Source organism: Papaver somniferum, chromosome 11 (genome assembly GCF_003573695.1).
Source record: "Papaver somniferum cultivar HN1 chromosome 11, ASM357369v1, whole genome shotgun sequence".
NCBI classification, from domain to species: Eukaryota; Viridiplantae; Streptophyta; class Magnoliopsida; order Ranunculales; family Papaveraceae; genus Papaver; species Papaver somniferum.
In genome coordinates, this window is record NC_039368.1 from 59,018,845 (window position 1) to 59,035,047 (window position 16,203).

The following is a 16,203-nucleotide window of genomic DNA, read 5'->3' on the forward strand; positions in this document are numbered from 1 at the left end:
AGCATGTGGACCAAAACCGCCCACGGATAAATCTGGACGGCTGAAAACTCTTGTCATCCAACAGCTAGAAGTTTGAGTTCTATAAATACTCCTCATTTCAACTCCAAATTCACACATTCTAAATCTCTTAACTCTCAAATCATCTACAAAAATTCCTCCCAGAGTTCGTGGTGTTAGATTCATTCAACAAGAGGATTTGGCTATTTGTAGAGCCTTTGTTTTTTCACACACAAAATGTTTTCTTAGGAATGTTGCCGAATCAACATTGTGTTTCCGGGAGAAAGATTATACAATGTTCGCCGTTGAACCGGAAAACATTTATGGGCGTGATTCTCATGGATTGCCGCGTTTTTGTAGTGTAATTAGTCGTCATGTATCATAATTTCTAGATGTATTAGTGCACAATCACAAAAATAAACTCGACGGTGAAGTTATAAATGAAGTGGAACCCATAACACTAGCGATGTGGGAATCATCTCACGGGGGAGTCCTTTCGACTTCCAAGCTTGTTTCAACATTCTTAGGATGCTCAACAAATACGATACCTACATCGTCCTAAGAATTGCACCACCCTATGAGAATTAACGCCTATGTAGTAGTTGTTTAAATTTAATGTATTTTTTTTATTCTCATGTATGATGTAGTTGTTTAATCCAGTGCAGTATGTTTTTATTATGATATTGATGGTGCAATGTTTAATCCAAGATTTTTTTTAATTAGTTATGATATTGATGGTGCAAATGTGAAGACATCCACATGTTTGGTCTAGATGATCATGATAACACAAAATAAACACCAAACCAAATAACATAATTAATACCATGGTGAATCGATTTTTCCTTCAACTTTAATCAGCCCACTCCACCAAAAAATACCTATGACATTTCCAGAAATGCCTTCCATATGTGTCTTCTTCAGTAGAAGTGCACAAATGCATAAAAGTCATGCAACCAGGCTTTGAGTATCCACTGATTCTCTGTGGACAATGTTTGTATTCGTGATCTCCATCTCTATAATACTTGCAATGTAATAACTTCTTCTTCAATTTGGCTTTAAGTTTGAAGTTTTTGCAGAGTGTTGCAAACTTTTCTTCTTCTTTTTTAATCTTCATAGCAGATCATCTAGCATATGTGGTTCCTCTGGACAGTTGGGATCTTGACATTGCAAATACCTGAGCTTTTCTGGTTGGGATTCAATCACCATTATGATGCGTGAACAACCTTCTCGCAGACACTTTGAATACATCCAAGGGCATTGCATAAGACTGTGGTTATCAATGAAATATAATGGACAAACCTCTTTTGCTTCGACACATAATATTTGCTTTGCTCTTCCTTTATAAAACATGGTGGATTGGCTTAAATAAATCTGTTGGTGAGAATCAAACTTAGTGTTGTATTTATAAAAAAAAAAATGAATAGTCATTGGTAATTCAAACGGGCGGTTATGGTAAAACCGCGCGGTTTTACTACAAACGCCAACGGCTAAGTTTCCAATGGCTCGATTTTATTTCTCACCCTATAGATTTCATTCTTCCCATCTCCAAACTCACATCTTCTTCTTCTTTCTTTCTAAAACTCTTAATCCGTCTCACTCTGCATAAATGTCTGCTAGAATTCGTGGTCTCAAGTTTATTGAAGAAGAGGGTTTAACTATATGCAAAGCATATTTTTTCCATAGGGTAATCGTTGGTGTGGGCTATCAAGACGGTTCTTTTTGGGAGAACATTTTTATAATGTTTTTCTCACTGACGGGGAACCCGGGAAACCGAGATGCTCGTCGATTGTTTGCTCGTTTTCAATCTATTAGGCTTGCAGTCCATTTCTTGCTATGGTAAGGGAAATTGGTCGAGAAAAGTTCATCGGTGTAACTAAAACTAAAGTGATCCAAACAACTGTTGATAATTGAGAGGAAGCTCACGGTAAACCTTTACTTTACGAAGCTTGTTTCAACATTATTAAAGATGGTCCATCTCAAGCACATTTTTACTGCACTCAAATGCCTCTCCCGGTCTTTACAATGAAAGAAGATGTTACTCTTGTTCGATGTTGGTTACATCGTATGATAAGACTAATGAACAATGACTATTTCTAGGAAAGAGTATTGGAACATTTTGTACGGTCGCGGAACGAAACCATAAGAAACAGTAAGAGACTAGAACTAAGATTTTCATTCATCACTAAGGATGTCAAACATTATACAGAAGTTTTGTGGATGGTTCACCGTAGCAATTTTGATTATCCAACGAAGACCTAGTGAGTATCTTACCTTTGTCCTCACTGATTAAATGCATCATAAATATCTTAACTTGTTGTTTATCAGTTTTACAAAAAACCATCGCTCATACCAAGTTTACTGAAGAAACCGGAAGAGGGTTTAAGCATTTTGAATGCTATGAACTCTGTAGAGATAATATCGCTGGATTTGATGTAGTTTGATGTTGTTGTTGTTTATTAAAAATATAGTTTTTTGATGTTATATGCAAGTTTAAAATGTAATAAATATCGCTTAATCTGAAGTGGAAATCTATTTTAAATTCTAAATATTTTCATTCATTGATATTACTGCCAAGATATAAACTTAGAAAATAATAAAAAGTACTAAACAACTTCGAGGAAAATCAAGTACAAGCTTTGGCCTCTTGTTTATCTTCATTTGACGTATCTTCCATTCAACACGCTCTTTGACAGTTTCGCATTTGTTTTTGAATTTTTGTTGTTAACTTTCAAAACTGTAGCTCTTCTCTTCATTTAACGGAACATTTTCTTGGAGCAACTTCAAAAACTTGCACTTCCCTCTTACAATTTTCAATCTTTTTAAAACTTCCACATATCTTAGAAACAACAACTTTAAGTTTTGCATCGCAAAAAAGTGCGATCGCCTTTTCAGCCATTTCACCAACAATAAAACTAAAAAATTGAAATAGATTTAGAAGACAAAATTCAAGAGAAGTGAATGTTGGTGTGAGTGAACTGTTTGAAGATGGTGGTAATTTATAATGGTAAAAGAATGAATGTTTTTTAATTTGAAAAACTATACGTTGGCGTTTTTACTTCACACACCAGCATGTGTAGAAAGCACGCCGCACTTAACCTTCAAACGCCCGCAGCTGTGATTCGCACGCCGAGTTTCATCTTCACACGCTGGCGGATGTTGTGTGACCTGGCGCTTGATGATCAACCTCTCACTTCTTTTCTTATAGTGAAGAAACATGTTTGGCTATCCACCCGACTCAACAAAAAAATTTTGGTTATTGCCATAAAAATTGCCCTTAGCAACTTCACTTGCATAGTATAACAATTTACCGAATAATTTTTTTTAGATTTTTTTAAATTCACGGTACTTTTTACACTAATTTACCAAACATTTACTACTAGTACTTTTCACATCAGGAACACTCCACCAAACACAACTGAAAAGATATTTTCCCAAAAACTACGACACCTTTAGGTAGTGAGAGCGGTAAATTGGCATTCCCACGTGAAACAGAAAAAACACTATTGTGAAGCTGAATCAGAAAACCCACGTGGTAATTTTTAATTACTGGGTTTTTAAAAAAAAAAGTAGATGAAAAAAATAAATGTAGTAATAACGTGCCCAAAGGAGCGTCCGTAAAAACGCGATTTGTTAGGGAAGAAAGTGATAAAAAGAGAGAATGCCGATTAGATTTAGTCAAACACCACCTCCATTGCTTCAAACCCTAACCCTAATTCATACAACTTCTTCTTCTAAGACAAAGAGGAAGAAGAAAGAGAAATTTTTACCAAACATTCTTAGTTCTTTCGAATTCAGAATTCCCCTTAATTCTCAGAGTTAGAGAGGATATTTTTTTTTGATTCTGGAGTGTAACAGATAATAGGGGTTTAAGGTTTTATTTTATTTGAGTAATGGAAGGCAATTCTGGCGGTAACGATGTTGAGTTACTTTGCAAAACACTACAAGTAGAACATAAATTGTTCTACTTTGACCTAAAAGAGAATCCTCGTGGTCGTTACTTGAAGATCTCTGAGAAAACTTCTGCTACTAGATCGACTATTATTGTTCCTGTCAGTGGCATTGTTTGGTTCTTAGATCTCTTTAATTACTATGTTAGTTCTGATGAACAAGAAGGATTAAGCAAAGAATTGCAACTTGATACCAAGGTTGCTATTCTAATACTTTCAATTGTTTCTTGATTTACAGCTTTATTTGTTGTTATAAATTGTTATAAAGCGTAGTTGTTAAAGATTGTGTTTTTTTTTTTTTTTTTTTTTTATAGGTTTTCTTCTTTGATGTTGGCGAGAATAAAAGGGGGAGATTTCTTAAGGTAAGTCAATTTAGTTTCTTAAGGTATAGTTTCTTAAGGTAAATTGTCTTGCAATTTACCTATATTTGAGAGTTTGGTGCATGATTATCTGATGCTGTGCTGACTTATTGTTGCTCTCATGTTTACATGAATGAATGGGTTAGAGCCTTTTCTCTATTACAATTGCTGCACTTTGAAATAGCTGTATTTTCAAAATACCATGAAGTAATCGTGTTAATGGTGGTTTTGCATTGGTTAAGGTCGTAGTTGTTAAAGGTCGTAGTTGTTATACTTATGTTGAGGAAAGCTGGTTGGGTTACCTTTCATCATGGTCAGATGGTTATACTTGTGAAGGTACAAACAATAACTACAAATAGAATCTTGAAAATGTTTTCAGAGTTGCAGAACTACACCAATCTTTTTCCCATAAAAGTTTTTTTCTGTTTTCTGATAAAATAGAAAAAAATTGTTACAACTTACAAGAGTATTTTACTAGAAAAGCTTTATCCACTGTTGCCTACTCTCTGGACATTTGAAAGGTGTTTTAGTTTTGTAGGTAATATTATTCGTATGCGATTTTGATTTGCAATTGGGATTCCTTTGGAGTCTGTCTAGCAGTGGGGTGAAAATTTGCAGTTCTATTACATCTCTTTTTATGGCGGACTTTAACTACAAATAAATTTTAATATGAATCTCTTTAGAATTTGGCTTTTTCTTAGTTGTATCATATCACGCATCATGCTAATATACACTGCAAATCGACCACAACTTCTTCTCTTTTTCTTAATTCATGCGGCCTTCAAATACCAGTCACATGTTTGCTTACAATTACTCGGGGTTAATTTCCATAATCAAGCAACGCGTTCACTGAATATTTTTTGTAGTATTGGACCATTGATAAAGTTAATATCTGTTTTTACATAGCCATGGTAATCCTTGTTATGAATCCTGGAATGCCAAACTGAGTTAAATTTGTCTGATCACAAAAATTTCCCTTTGGTTAGTTATACACATCTGACATATCATCATTCTCAAGTCATTAACTCATTCCAAGTGTGTGGAGAAACAGATGGGCTGAATAACTTACATCGTATTCTGGTTGTCCTAGTTCACTTTTCCCATCAGACTGAGAGTTGCGTGTTTTGGTTTTTGGCAGGTTTCGGAAGCATCAGTTACCAGAAACCGTAGTACGATTATTGTTCCAGCAGGAAGTGCAAGAGATGAAGGATGGGTAGCATTTAGGAACATTTTGGGAGAAATCAATGAAGCTTCTAGGCTTTTTGTCCTACCTAATCAGGTCTGTCTCTCTTTCTCTCTCTCTCTCTCCCCGACATACAAATGCAACCATTGTCATTTCTGAGAGTCTTATGTGTTTTCCCTTTTCTCTGGAAGCAGACAAATTCTGAACCCTCAGAGCGCCTTGCAGGCCTTTCAGATGATGTGGGTGCTGGCTTCATAGCTGGCCACAGTAGTCAACCTGCTACAGCATCCAAAATCAATGTAGCAGATAGGCCAGTTGAATTAGCTCCTCAAGGTGACCTTGGAAACCTTGGGATTTCCAAGGTAATCAGAGCTGATCAAAAAAGGTTCTTCTTTGATCTTGGAAGTAACAACAGAGGCCATTTCTTGAAGATATCTGAGGTAAGTGGAAGTCCCTGTCTTGTTAGTTATACCAATTTTCATTATTATATGCATATATAATATCTGATAATTTTAATGCTTGGGGTCCAATTTTCTTACTAACAAACTAATTGATTTGAATTATGGCTTGCAGGTTGCCGGGTCTGATCGTTCATCTATTATTCTGCCTCTCTCGGGTCTGAAGCAGTTTCATGAAATGGTTGGCCATTTTGTGGAGATCACCAAAGATCAACTTGAAGGCCTGACAGGTGCAAATGTCAGGACAGTTGAGCCTCCTCCCCAGAGATGAATCAAAGCCCATATTACGAATCTGGATTTTGTGACAATTCCTGTCAAGTTGGTATATTTGGATTAGATTGCAGATTGTTCTTTGTTAGTGTTCCACTATGAAATCTTTTTTGTCTTCTTGGTTCCTCTCTTCTGCTGTTCCCACTTATTTATAAGATTTCAAAAGCTATGAAATAATTTCTCTATTGACTTGAGTGTTGGAAAAGTTGGTGTTGTGGGGTCTGCTAAGTTTATCACTGAAGGAATAACAAAATCAGAACATGCTTATAGTCCCCTTGTAATTAATTCTTGCATATTGGTATTACTGAACAATTGGATTGAAATTTATCATCTGATTGCTGTGTGATTACTCACTTGATTCACAATTGGTAGAGTTTTGCTGTACATTTTTGTTTTAACTAATTGGAAGTAGTTAATAAAAATTGGAGCTGATCGGTTCATTATAATGGACAGTGTCCAACAGAAGTGCTGTTTTGATAAAAAAAAAAAAACAGTGGCGCTGTCTGATAAATGTAGCATACATTCCTGAGGAGGCGTTTTTTACCTCGCGCTATAATTTTTCAAACGTCCATAGATTGGGATCATACAGCGTCATCGTCCATCCTACCACAAACAAAGAGATCTTCCTTATCTTACGTTTGAGAAGCAAGAAGAAAGTTAGCCGTATAAAAAGGTCAGTAGGCTTGGAATTGGTAAAGCAGAGAACAGAAGGTGGTCTTTAATACTGTTGTTTGATTGATATAGGGACGTGCGACAACGTCCTTGTTCTTTTGATTCATATTTCAGTAATATATGAATAACGTCCTTGTTCTTGTGTATTTCTTTTTTCTTTTTTTCGTTGTAATTAGAAGTGCTCTACATATTACAATAAACATCCTCGCGCAGAGGCAGTCAGGCAGGTATTATATGAACTTACACATATGGGGATTTAGTGAGATAGGGTCTATGTCTAACAAACTTACAAGGTGCCAAAAAAAAAATTTGCGGCGCTCAAAATTAGGTGGTCAAATGGATGCTTCAGTCGCTTGTTCTGCCAAATGCTTGTCCTCTGTATAAGGAAGAAGTAGCTCCGTGTCTGCAAGATTTGGTCTCTCTCTTAGTTGCTCTTCAACGGATACAGAAATTGGTTTCTGTTTCGGTACATAATTGAAGAAGAGATCTCTATTTGCAGATAGAGCTAGGAGCTCTGATTCCTCCAAGCCTTTTGCTGGTCCTAGACTGCACCTTTTTGTTGTGTGTTTGGCTAATGCATCTTTGAATTTCTTGACCTGTATGTATCATTAGAAAAGATAAATCTTAGATCAGATATAACAGGTTCTGTTTTTAATTAATTTGTTAGAAGCTGGTCAATTTTCTACATATGTGTTATAAAATGATCCCTTACAGTAGCATTCGTACAACTGAAGCTGCAGAGACGACCATTAGCTCCTCTATAAAACCGAAAAAACGGAAGAACATGCACGTTAAGAGTATAACACATTGATTTATGTTCCTCATAATTTACTTGAAGGAATAGAACATCTTTGTTCGTCTCTGCAAATTGAATAATCTGTAAACAATGAAAACATACAGAATATATTCCATTCAATAAAATCTTCTTCAGAAGAAAGTTCTATGAAATCATGAAGATACATAGAGTAAGTTTTTTTTTTTTGTTTTGTTTTATTGGTTTTGAAAAGCTTACTTTTGGATGAAGAGATCTGCAACCTCCACAACTCGGAGAAAAGAAATCTAATATCACCAAATTATCTCCTGCATTCCGCAATGAATCCACAAGATCTTGAGCAGAAGTTATTTCTTTCATGTTAGGTTCATATCTTTTCTCCCACCACTTCCGAGGAGATTTACTAAACCGTAATTTGTTTTGCAAATTCCTTCCCTAAGAACACAAATAATGAAACCAGAATCAATTTCCCAAATCTAACCTCTTAACAATATATTCAAATTCAAAGAGATTGAAATTTTCGCATACCTGTACAGGTTGGATATATCCTTTTCTAGGTTCTTTCTCCTCTAGTTGCAGAACTATTTTATTCCCAATACCATCACTTTCCATAGAAGAATTGAATCTAAGAGATGAAAATACTGGCATAGATGATGACCGTCTGTGCGAATAGGAGATACAGGAATGATTTCGAGGCGACGAGGGGGAAAAATTCACAACATCAGCCATGATGATTAAAAAAAAGTAAATGATTCAAAAGAAAAATCAAGAAAACACTTGACGATCAAACAGAAAACATCCAGTTGAGGTAATGAAATGAAAGCCCGACTCCGACTTTGCTACAGGATATAATTGTAGCAAAATCGGATTCAGAAATAATAATACAGAAAGAAGAGAATTTTTTCAAAGCCCTTTTATTGCTTTCTTTAGAAGTAAAGGAAAACAAAAAAAAGTTAGTTGAAAATTAGTTTATACCGAATTTACCGGTTTTGTTTCCTTTCTCAGAAATTGATACTGTAGCCCCACATAAAACTTGGGTCGTATGATCCGGACTTGGTAGCTTCTCCAGTGAACAGAGATATTTGCACCTTGTTACCGAGGCACATGTTCTTTTTCTAGCGAGCCCTGCACGAATAGGAATGGGATTTTGCCCATCCATTGTTTGAGAAGTGCTGTCCATGAAGTTTTATCCAAAAATTGTTCTGCATTCTTCTTCTCTAGCTTGCCAAACTCAGACTTAGACCAGGAACTTTTACAACATTTCTCTCATCCATTATTTTCCTGATCATTTTGGCATCATCGAATCTTCCGGCGCCAGAAAAGGTATTAGACAAAAGAACATAATCACCACTATAATCTTTTTCTAATTCAAATATTTTTTTCATTACTCTCTCACTCATCTCTGCATTTCCATGATAACTGCATGCACCTAAAAGTGTTCTCCATATTATTACATTAATCATCTCTGTTGGAATTTCCATGGCCATTTTTTCAGCTTCTTCCAACATTCCAACTCTTCCAAACATATCAACCATACAACCATAATGCTTAGTATCTGGATTTATCCGATATAAGTTAATCATCTTCTCGAAAAATTCTCGACCTTGTTCTATTAGTCCACCATGACTACAAGCATTCATAACACTCAAGAATGTAACCCTGTGTGGTTTTAAACCTTGTTTTTCCATTTCTTGGAAATGATTTACAGCTTCTTTTGCCTTTCCATGCATAGCTAAACCTGAAATTATGGTAGTCCATGTAATCAAATTCTTTCTCTTTGTAGGTACTTCCTGAAACACTTCGAACCCGTAGTCTATAGACCCACATTCTACGTAAGTGTCTATGAGAGAATTTGTTACTCTGACATCAGACAAAATGAATCCAGTTTTCACCAAATAAGCATGAAGCGATTGAAGTAAGTCAAAAGAACCCGTCTTCCAAACTGAAGTAAGGATTGTTAAAACTGTTACTTCAGTTGGTAAAATACCTTCAATCAAAGTCAATTGCCGGAAGAGAGTAAGAGCTTCTGTATGTCGATTCGAACGGACATATCCATCAATAATTCCAGTCCATGAGACGATATTCTTACAAGGCATATCGTCAAATATACTTCTAGCAAGATTAATGTCACCCATTTTTGTTAAACCAGTGATCATAACATTCCAAGTAACATGGTTTCTATCGGGCATTTCATCAAACACTTTAATACCTTCAGTCGGACACTCACACATACATATTAACCAGAGCTGTCTGAACATAAACATGAATTTCTAACCCAAATTTGATTACATGAGCATGAATTTGGGTTCCTATAATGGGATTATGCAGAACAATCTTTAAAGAGGAAAGAGAAAGTAAAAGTATCAGATGAAACAGAGGACGAAGGAGTGATTTCATGGAGTATTTGTTTATACAGATTAAGAGCTTCGTCTGGGAAAATAGCCTGTGAGTAGACTCTGATTAATGTGTTCCAGATGATCAACTGAGTTTCATCCATGGGACGGCGACGATGAAACCCAGATGTAATGAGTTGAGAATGGATTTGAATGGATTGATTTCTTGTCGGGTGTTTGTGTAATATAGAGATGATACGTTTTTCTTCTAGTCGACTTGGTTGGTGAGAATGAAATTGAGTACATTGTTTCAGAATTGGATGAGCAGGAAATGACTTGATTGTTCGAGTTGAAGAAGTAATCAAACTAAACCGAGGTGCTGAATTGATAAACCACAAAAACATGGTAGTATTTCAACTATCAAATTACAGTTTGAAGCAAGGCATGATAATAACAAACGGAAAATGTCCTTGTCATTACTTCCTACGTTGAGGTTAACCTCCTACGTTGGGCTGCAGTGGCATGATAATCTGGGTTCTTGTACTTTGAGGTTAACCTCCTACGTTGGGCTGTTTATGTAGCTCTTGAGCTTGCTATTGCCAATCTCTCATAGACTTTTCTTGCAATTGCCAATCTCTCATAGACTTTTCAACCTTTGCTAGCTATCACCGCTCTTTTCCATTATTTCGGTTTTGCTCCTAATAATCGAAAGCATGGTCATGACCAGCAAAAACTAGGATACAAAAGACAAAAAGATAGGAAACTCCGGTGATTGTTTAATTAAGTTGCTGCCAATTACAGAAAGATAGGAAATTCACAATTCTCAAAAAACTTGACTAGGCTCGAGATTGAACCAGAAAAGGTTATACAGTAAGCTCAATTGGGAGAAGCTGGTTCAGGCAACAAAGTAGTACAGTATGTACAATTTGAAGTAATTGATTCAGGAAACTTAACAACTCGTCTAGTAGAATCATGAAGTGTGGGAATCTCCAGCCTTCAATACTCTTCCAAGTGTTTAGTAGAGTCGCGCAGTGTGGAAATCTCCAACCTTTAAGATATATACATTTGCCTAGATTTCTCTCCAGTTATGGCTGGCACAAGGTTGAGATGAAACTTTGTAAGCCACCATTAGTTGCTTTATATCGTAGCAGAAGTTCCAGCTCTTCAGATGAAAAGGGCCAAGCAGAACTAAGTATGGGCCACCGATGGCTTCTCTTGCTACCTTCAATTTTGCAGGTAGGTCGACCCTGTAACCATCCAGGAGAAGCATATGTTTGACCTTCCAATGAGAAAAAAATTCTGCTGCATATCTAAAAGTAGATCTTGCTAATACAGCATAAAAATAGAGATAAGTAACACAGCCGATAGACTAAAGAGAACTAACCTCGGGCTTTTAGAGTGAATTCAAATTCTCTTTTGTCAGATTTAGTTTGCTTTGGCAGCTCCAGGATTACGGCCAAACTGAATGATCATAGGCTTGCCTTTGAACACGTATCCATTTGCTAAATTCTGCAATTCAAATTGTAAACTGTGTCTTCAATGCTTTTATAATCGTGAAATTGACAAATATAAAACACCATGGAACGGTAACTTATTTAAAGCGACCAATTAAAGTACAATCCAGAGGGTACTTTCAGTCAACAAAAGACGGTTCGTTCATCAAATCAGTTTGGATGTTACGTACCAAAGCGTGATTTGCAATATCAACTGTTGGAAATGTCACAAAAGCCTGACCCCTCATTCTTCCCTCCTGAAACCATAAAAGTTAGAACTGCTTTTAGGGACTTCGATTAAGGCAACTATAAGAAACGCAATCTTGATATCAACAAGTGGAAGTATCACTCATGTACTTTGGCATAATCATTCATTCAACTTTTCTGTTCAAACAACCTTCCATATGACTTAAATTCTAGAAGCACACACATATGTATGTTGCAAATCCTGGGCTTTTTCATTTTCACTAAAATTTGACTTCAGGAAGAATCAATCAGTATAATTTGAAGACTGCATTCTCATTCTGATCAGTTCTACTTAAGTTAAAAGTGTATAATAAACTAGCTGGGAATAAAGAGAAAGAGTTATATCAAGTAGAGCAATGTGAATTTAGCGATCTACCTGCATTAGCTTAATACTCAGACCAGATTTAGCTGCCTCGATACTACCAAAGAATGATCCTGCAGGTGAAACACTCAATCGGTTATCTATTCATCAGCAAAAAAAGTACCAGAGCAATCAATTGTTTTAAAATCATGGAAACAATTGAATTTCTGAAAGAAGTTGATAACAGCGCCATCTTACAAAACAAAATAAGAAAAGAAATTGGTGAAATAGTTTATTCTATTTATTTTTACAGTTGGTCTAGAGATAGAAAGAGAGAAAAGCACCTAACGTGGGGGAAAGAAACAAGCTAGAGCCTAGAGACAGGTAAAGAAGAAATGAGATTTGGTCGTTACTCAGTTGGTGATGCTTTTTCCTAATTATGATTTATCAATGGTTTTACGAGACAGACAAACCCCACATCAGTGACCGACTCTTCATTTGAAAATATAAAATGCACCTCAAATCTTCTTCCTTTAGCAAGGGAATAAATAAAGAGAATCGCCACATTGGTAACATAGGCAAACAAGACACACTAATAGTTTATAGGCATACCAAATATGAAGTAGAAGTCATCCACAACCACATCTTTAGCCAAGTTTTTGATGTACAACACCGTAGCAGGAACTCCAGCTGAGTAGTTCTGCACAAATGAAAAGTACATTACTAAGACTGACAAGTAACAACACCCAAGAATTCCCCTTGATGACAAAGACATCATGGTAAAAAAGCACAGTCCGTTTCCTTCGCTGTATCATTTTGTGATTGTTACAGCACTTCCCACTTGACATGTTTGAAGAAAAACAGCAAGTAGCAATTAAAATGGAACAGACTAAGCCAAATAGAACGGGGCAAATACAATCAACGGGACAACTTTTACAGCATAATGTAAGACTTTCACTTTTGATACCTTAAACATAGGAAGTGAAAGGATCTCTTCCGGTGGCAACTTTCCAGTCTGGATGTCTTCTGGTGTGGCATACTGTTGTAAGTCAAAATCCTCTTTGTTTGGTTCAGCCAATTCTGTCATGCTGTCATCATCATCTTTGACATCATTCTGTACAGGTTTGGGGGCAATTTTGATCTACCACAAGGTCCACAACAAACAAACAATATAGACAATCAATTCTTCTGTAAGAAAAGAAGCATGCTGCTGAAAAATGATCTTCAAGGGTGAGAGCTTTACTTGTAGCAATGGGTTTTTCTTCCTTATGATGGGAATCTCCTTTGGAACTAATGTGGACGTTTTAGGTCCAACAGCCTCATGAGCCACATCTTTATCAACAGCTGGGCCTACAATAGCTTCTCTTCTGGGACGCTTTCGACTACGCTTTGATGCTGTTGGAGGCCCAAAGTAGCTCTTCTTATCATTACGACCATCATCCTAGTAGTATCAGTCAGGTAAGGCAGCATTTTAGCAAAATATATTGCAGAAACTGCTGAGGGTGAAAAACTATCAAATTCTATTTCAGGTTTTGACAAATCTTGAGTTTGTATCGACTTTTGGCAGCGTACTCATACCATAGCTTTATGTCTTCTTAGAAACATTCACATGGCAAAAAGTGAACGCCTAGAGGCTAGAATCATGTACTTTAAGCATGTAAGATACTGAATTCAAGTATGGTCCTCTATATACTGACCACTTTGCTGTGCACAATACTCAAAGTTCTTAAATTTGTTCTAGTGATCAGCTTGGAACACAGATAATATGAGATAATCATGCCAAATCTCTGATATGTACATCCTATGAAACACTAAGGGGCGGGAAAAAAAGGTTTTAAGGGAACCCAACAAAAATATTATAGAAATCATCTCTTCGGAGGACTCCATCTCGGACTCATCACTTGACAGATCAGCCAAATGAGGCTTTGCAGCTACAGGCACAGGTGGTGGTGGCGGTGGAGGTGCAGGAACTGAAGTGGGTAAAGGTGGAGTTGGCAAAGCCATGCGAAAAGGAGCTGGAATGTTCATTTTGTTCATCAAATGTAGCACCTACAACCAAATGTTCCAAATTAAGAGAAGATAGTATGGTAAGGATTGCTTACTAATCTTTCTTTATAATTAGAGACCCCAAATCGTCACATGGCGTTCTCACAATTAATCTTGATTCTGATGAAGCCACATCAGCAATAACTTTCCATGTCATTGGAATCTTATTGGCTATCCAACAGTTACTGCAAATTGGGCAGTCCAGTTGGCAACTTCAAAGGTCACTATCAAAATTTGAAACAAACCATCCTTTCGCAATTGCAACAGCACACCAAATTGCATCTGTTCACCAATTGAAATACGAGCATTATGTATCCGTACCAATCAGCATTTGTACCAGATTCATTAGAGTATATATTGTTAAGTACCCGATTCACATCAACATTTGTTCGGAAGAATCCAAACGAAACACCCCTTGGTGGTTATACGTGTGAGATAACTACAGATCGTGTTTCTCTCAATATTCTCTATCACCAAATCAACAAACCGTCACAATCCTTCATTCTCTATTATCGAATCAACAAATCGTCACAATCCTATGGAATTAAGTGAAGAAGCTAGTTTCTTATAGAAACCCACTACAGAGAAAGATGTTATTGTTACCCTTTGGAGTAGATAATGAATATCACCTGTGTATAAAAGCGAGGTACAGCAATAAGAGCATTCACAATGTTGGTTAGTATGTTCCCATCAGGAGGCGGATAGGCATACCTGTAACAGGAACAATGTTACAGTCCAGATATGGTGACAAAAGTATGCACTGGACTACAACTCTACAAGCTTCTAAACCCTGAACAAGTCCACAAAAATCAGAAAACCAGTGATGCACATGAATAAGATTTACTTACTCGAGATGAGGAGGAAATGGGTATTCCACACCGAATCTTGCAGCTATAGGTTCTCCAGTAGGTAGAGAGCCTAAACTAGCACCTTTAGTCACATTTCCAGTAAGGTTGACATCCTTCAGCAAAGACGCTGGAGAAATACTTGAGTCCTTCCCAAATTGTGTTTCGTTTTGTGGATTCTTATTACCCAATGTCGGCTTGTTAGCTCTTTCAACTGATAAAACTTTCCCTAGAAACCGCAGCCTGAGATTCACATTATCACGAAGGTCTAGTTAGTTGAACATCATTAGAATTTCTAACTTCCATTTAACAACCAGATTGCCTAGGCATGATGAAATGGGTCATAACCAAAATGACAAAATAAAACTTAGTTGCAAGCAAGATAGATGAGTACTTATTGAGTTGACGTTGTGCTTGACATGCCAAAGTTTCATCCTTGAAATCCACAAATGCACAATTTCTTAGCCTACAGAGAAATTGAATGTTGGCAAAGAATTAATTTTAGCAGACCCATTTGAAGAACTATGTAATTTGAGCAGGATTTATTCTAAATATTGCATAAAATTACCTCCCACTGGAGCAAGGACGCACAGAGGAAGCACCATAGTAAGAGAAGAGTCGAGAGAGTGTTTCGTGAGGTATAGCCTCGGGAAGATTTCGAACTAAAAGGGTTCCTAAGACCGACTCTTCTTCTAGGTTTTGAAGGTTTGGTGTTTGCATCTGAGGAATGTAATGTTGTTGTTGATGCTGCTCCTGCTGATGTTGTTGTTGATGAAAACCAGCTTCCATTTCTCTGAGTCGTATTGAACTTGGGAGAGAGGGAAAACCCTAAATTTTAAATTGAACCAAGTCAAATTCTTCGTAAAACCTATGATCAATTTATTCTGATTCTGAATTACTTTGGTGCCCCTATAACCACAATTGAGATGGCTTTAGCTGACGAATTTCGAACTCACCGAGACTTCTAAAAAAAATGTCGCACGAAGATAATATTACTTCGCTGTTCGAAGATAGAGCGAGTCCTTGATTTTCTCCGATCAGTCTCACAGTCTCACGTTGTGAAGCACCGACACGTCGATATTGGTGGACAAGCATTGTCCATGTTAAACATGTGTTGGACAAGGAACGTGCATGAGATGCGGATATGTGGCATGTATAAATATTATATTCAATTTTTTTTACTAGTCGGAGTAGGAAATATCATATGGTCCTAGAAATAATATAGTAGAAATTAACGTTTAATCCCATTTTTGTTGGGCTTTAGACATTTTAGTCCATCCA

The 16,203-nt window shown here is 36.7% G+C and overlaps 4 protein-coding genes across 4 annotated transcripts; 1 reads left to right on the forward strand and 3 right to left on the reverse strand.

Moving 5' to 3' along the window:
- The first annotated feature begins 3,660 nt into the window (after window positions 1-3,660).
- Window positions 3,661-6,563, forward strand: LOC113320465 (transcription factor Pur-alpha 1-like). Its single transcript, XM_026568375.1, has 5 exons — window positions 3,661-4,142; window positions 4,259-4,306; window positions 5,442-5,582; window positions 5,681-5,926; window positions 6,060-6,563. Exons 1-5 carry the CDS (start codon window positions 3,888-3,890, stop codon window positions 6,213-6,215), a joined length of 846 nt encoding a protein of 281 aa, XP_026424160.1. The 5' UTR covers window positions 3,661-3,887; the 3' UTR covers window positions 6,216-6,563.
- Window positions 6,564-7,005: 442 nt separating this feature from the next.
- On the reverse strand, window positions 7,006-8,535 carry LOC113320466 (thioredoxin-like 1-2, chloroplastic). Its single transcript, XM_026568376.1, has 4 exons — window positions 8,187-8,535; window positions 7,899-8,093; window positions 7,599-7,763; window positions 7,006-7,482 (listed from the first exon to the last, which is right to left on the reverse strand). The coding sequence occupies exons 1-4, from the start codon at window positions 8,385-8,387 to the stop codon at window positions 7,219-7,221; spliced, it is 825 nt and encodes a 274-aa protein (XP_026424161.1). The 5' UTR covers window positions 8,388-8,535; the 3' UTR covers window positions 7,006-7,218.
- Window positions 8,536-8,635: 100 nt separating this feature from the next.
- LOC113320464 (pentatricopeptide repeat-containing protein At1g09220, mitochondrial-like) lies at window positions 8,636-10,379 on the reverse strand. Its single transcript, XM_026568374.1, has one exon. It carries the CDS (start codon window positions 9,920-9,922, stop codon window positions 8,876-8,878), a length of 1,047 nt encoding a protein of 348 aa, XP_026424159.1. The 5' UTR covers window positions 9,923-10,379; the 3' UTR covers window positions 8,636-8,875.
- A 425-nt stretch (window positions 10,380-10,804) lies between these two features.
- Window positions 10,805-15,867, reverse strand: LOC113320467 (U11/U12 small nuclear ribonucleoprotein 65 kDa protein-like). The gene is made up of 12 exons (XM_026568377.1): window positions 15,491-15,867; window positions 15,317-15,388; window positions 14,926-15,165; window positions 14,707-14,788; window positions 13,898-14,080; window positions 13,275-13,442; window positions 12,999-13,172; window positions 12,644-12,731; window positions 12,107-12,165; window positions 11,676-11,741; window positions 11,376-11,500; window positions 10,805-11,238 (listed from the first exon to the last, which is right to left on the reverse strand). The coding sequence occupies exons 1-11, from the start codon at window positions 15,709-15,711 to the stop codon at window positions 11,417-11,419; spliced, it is 1,437 nt and encodes a 478-aa protein (XP_026424162.1). The 5' UTR covers window positions 15,712-15,867; the 3' UTR covers window positions 10,805-11,238; window positions 11,376-11,416.
- Window positions 15,868-16,203: the final 336 nt, after the last annotated feature.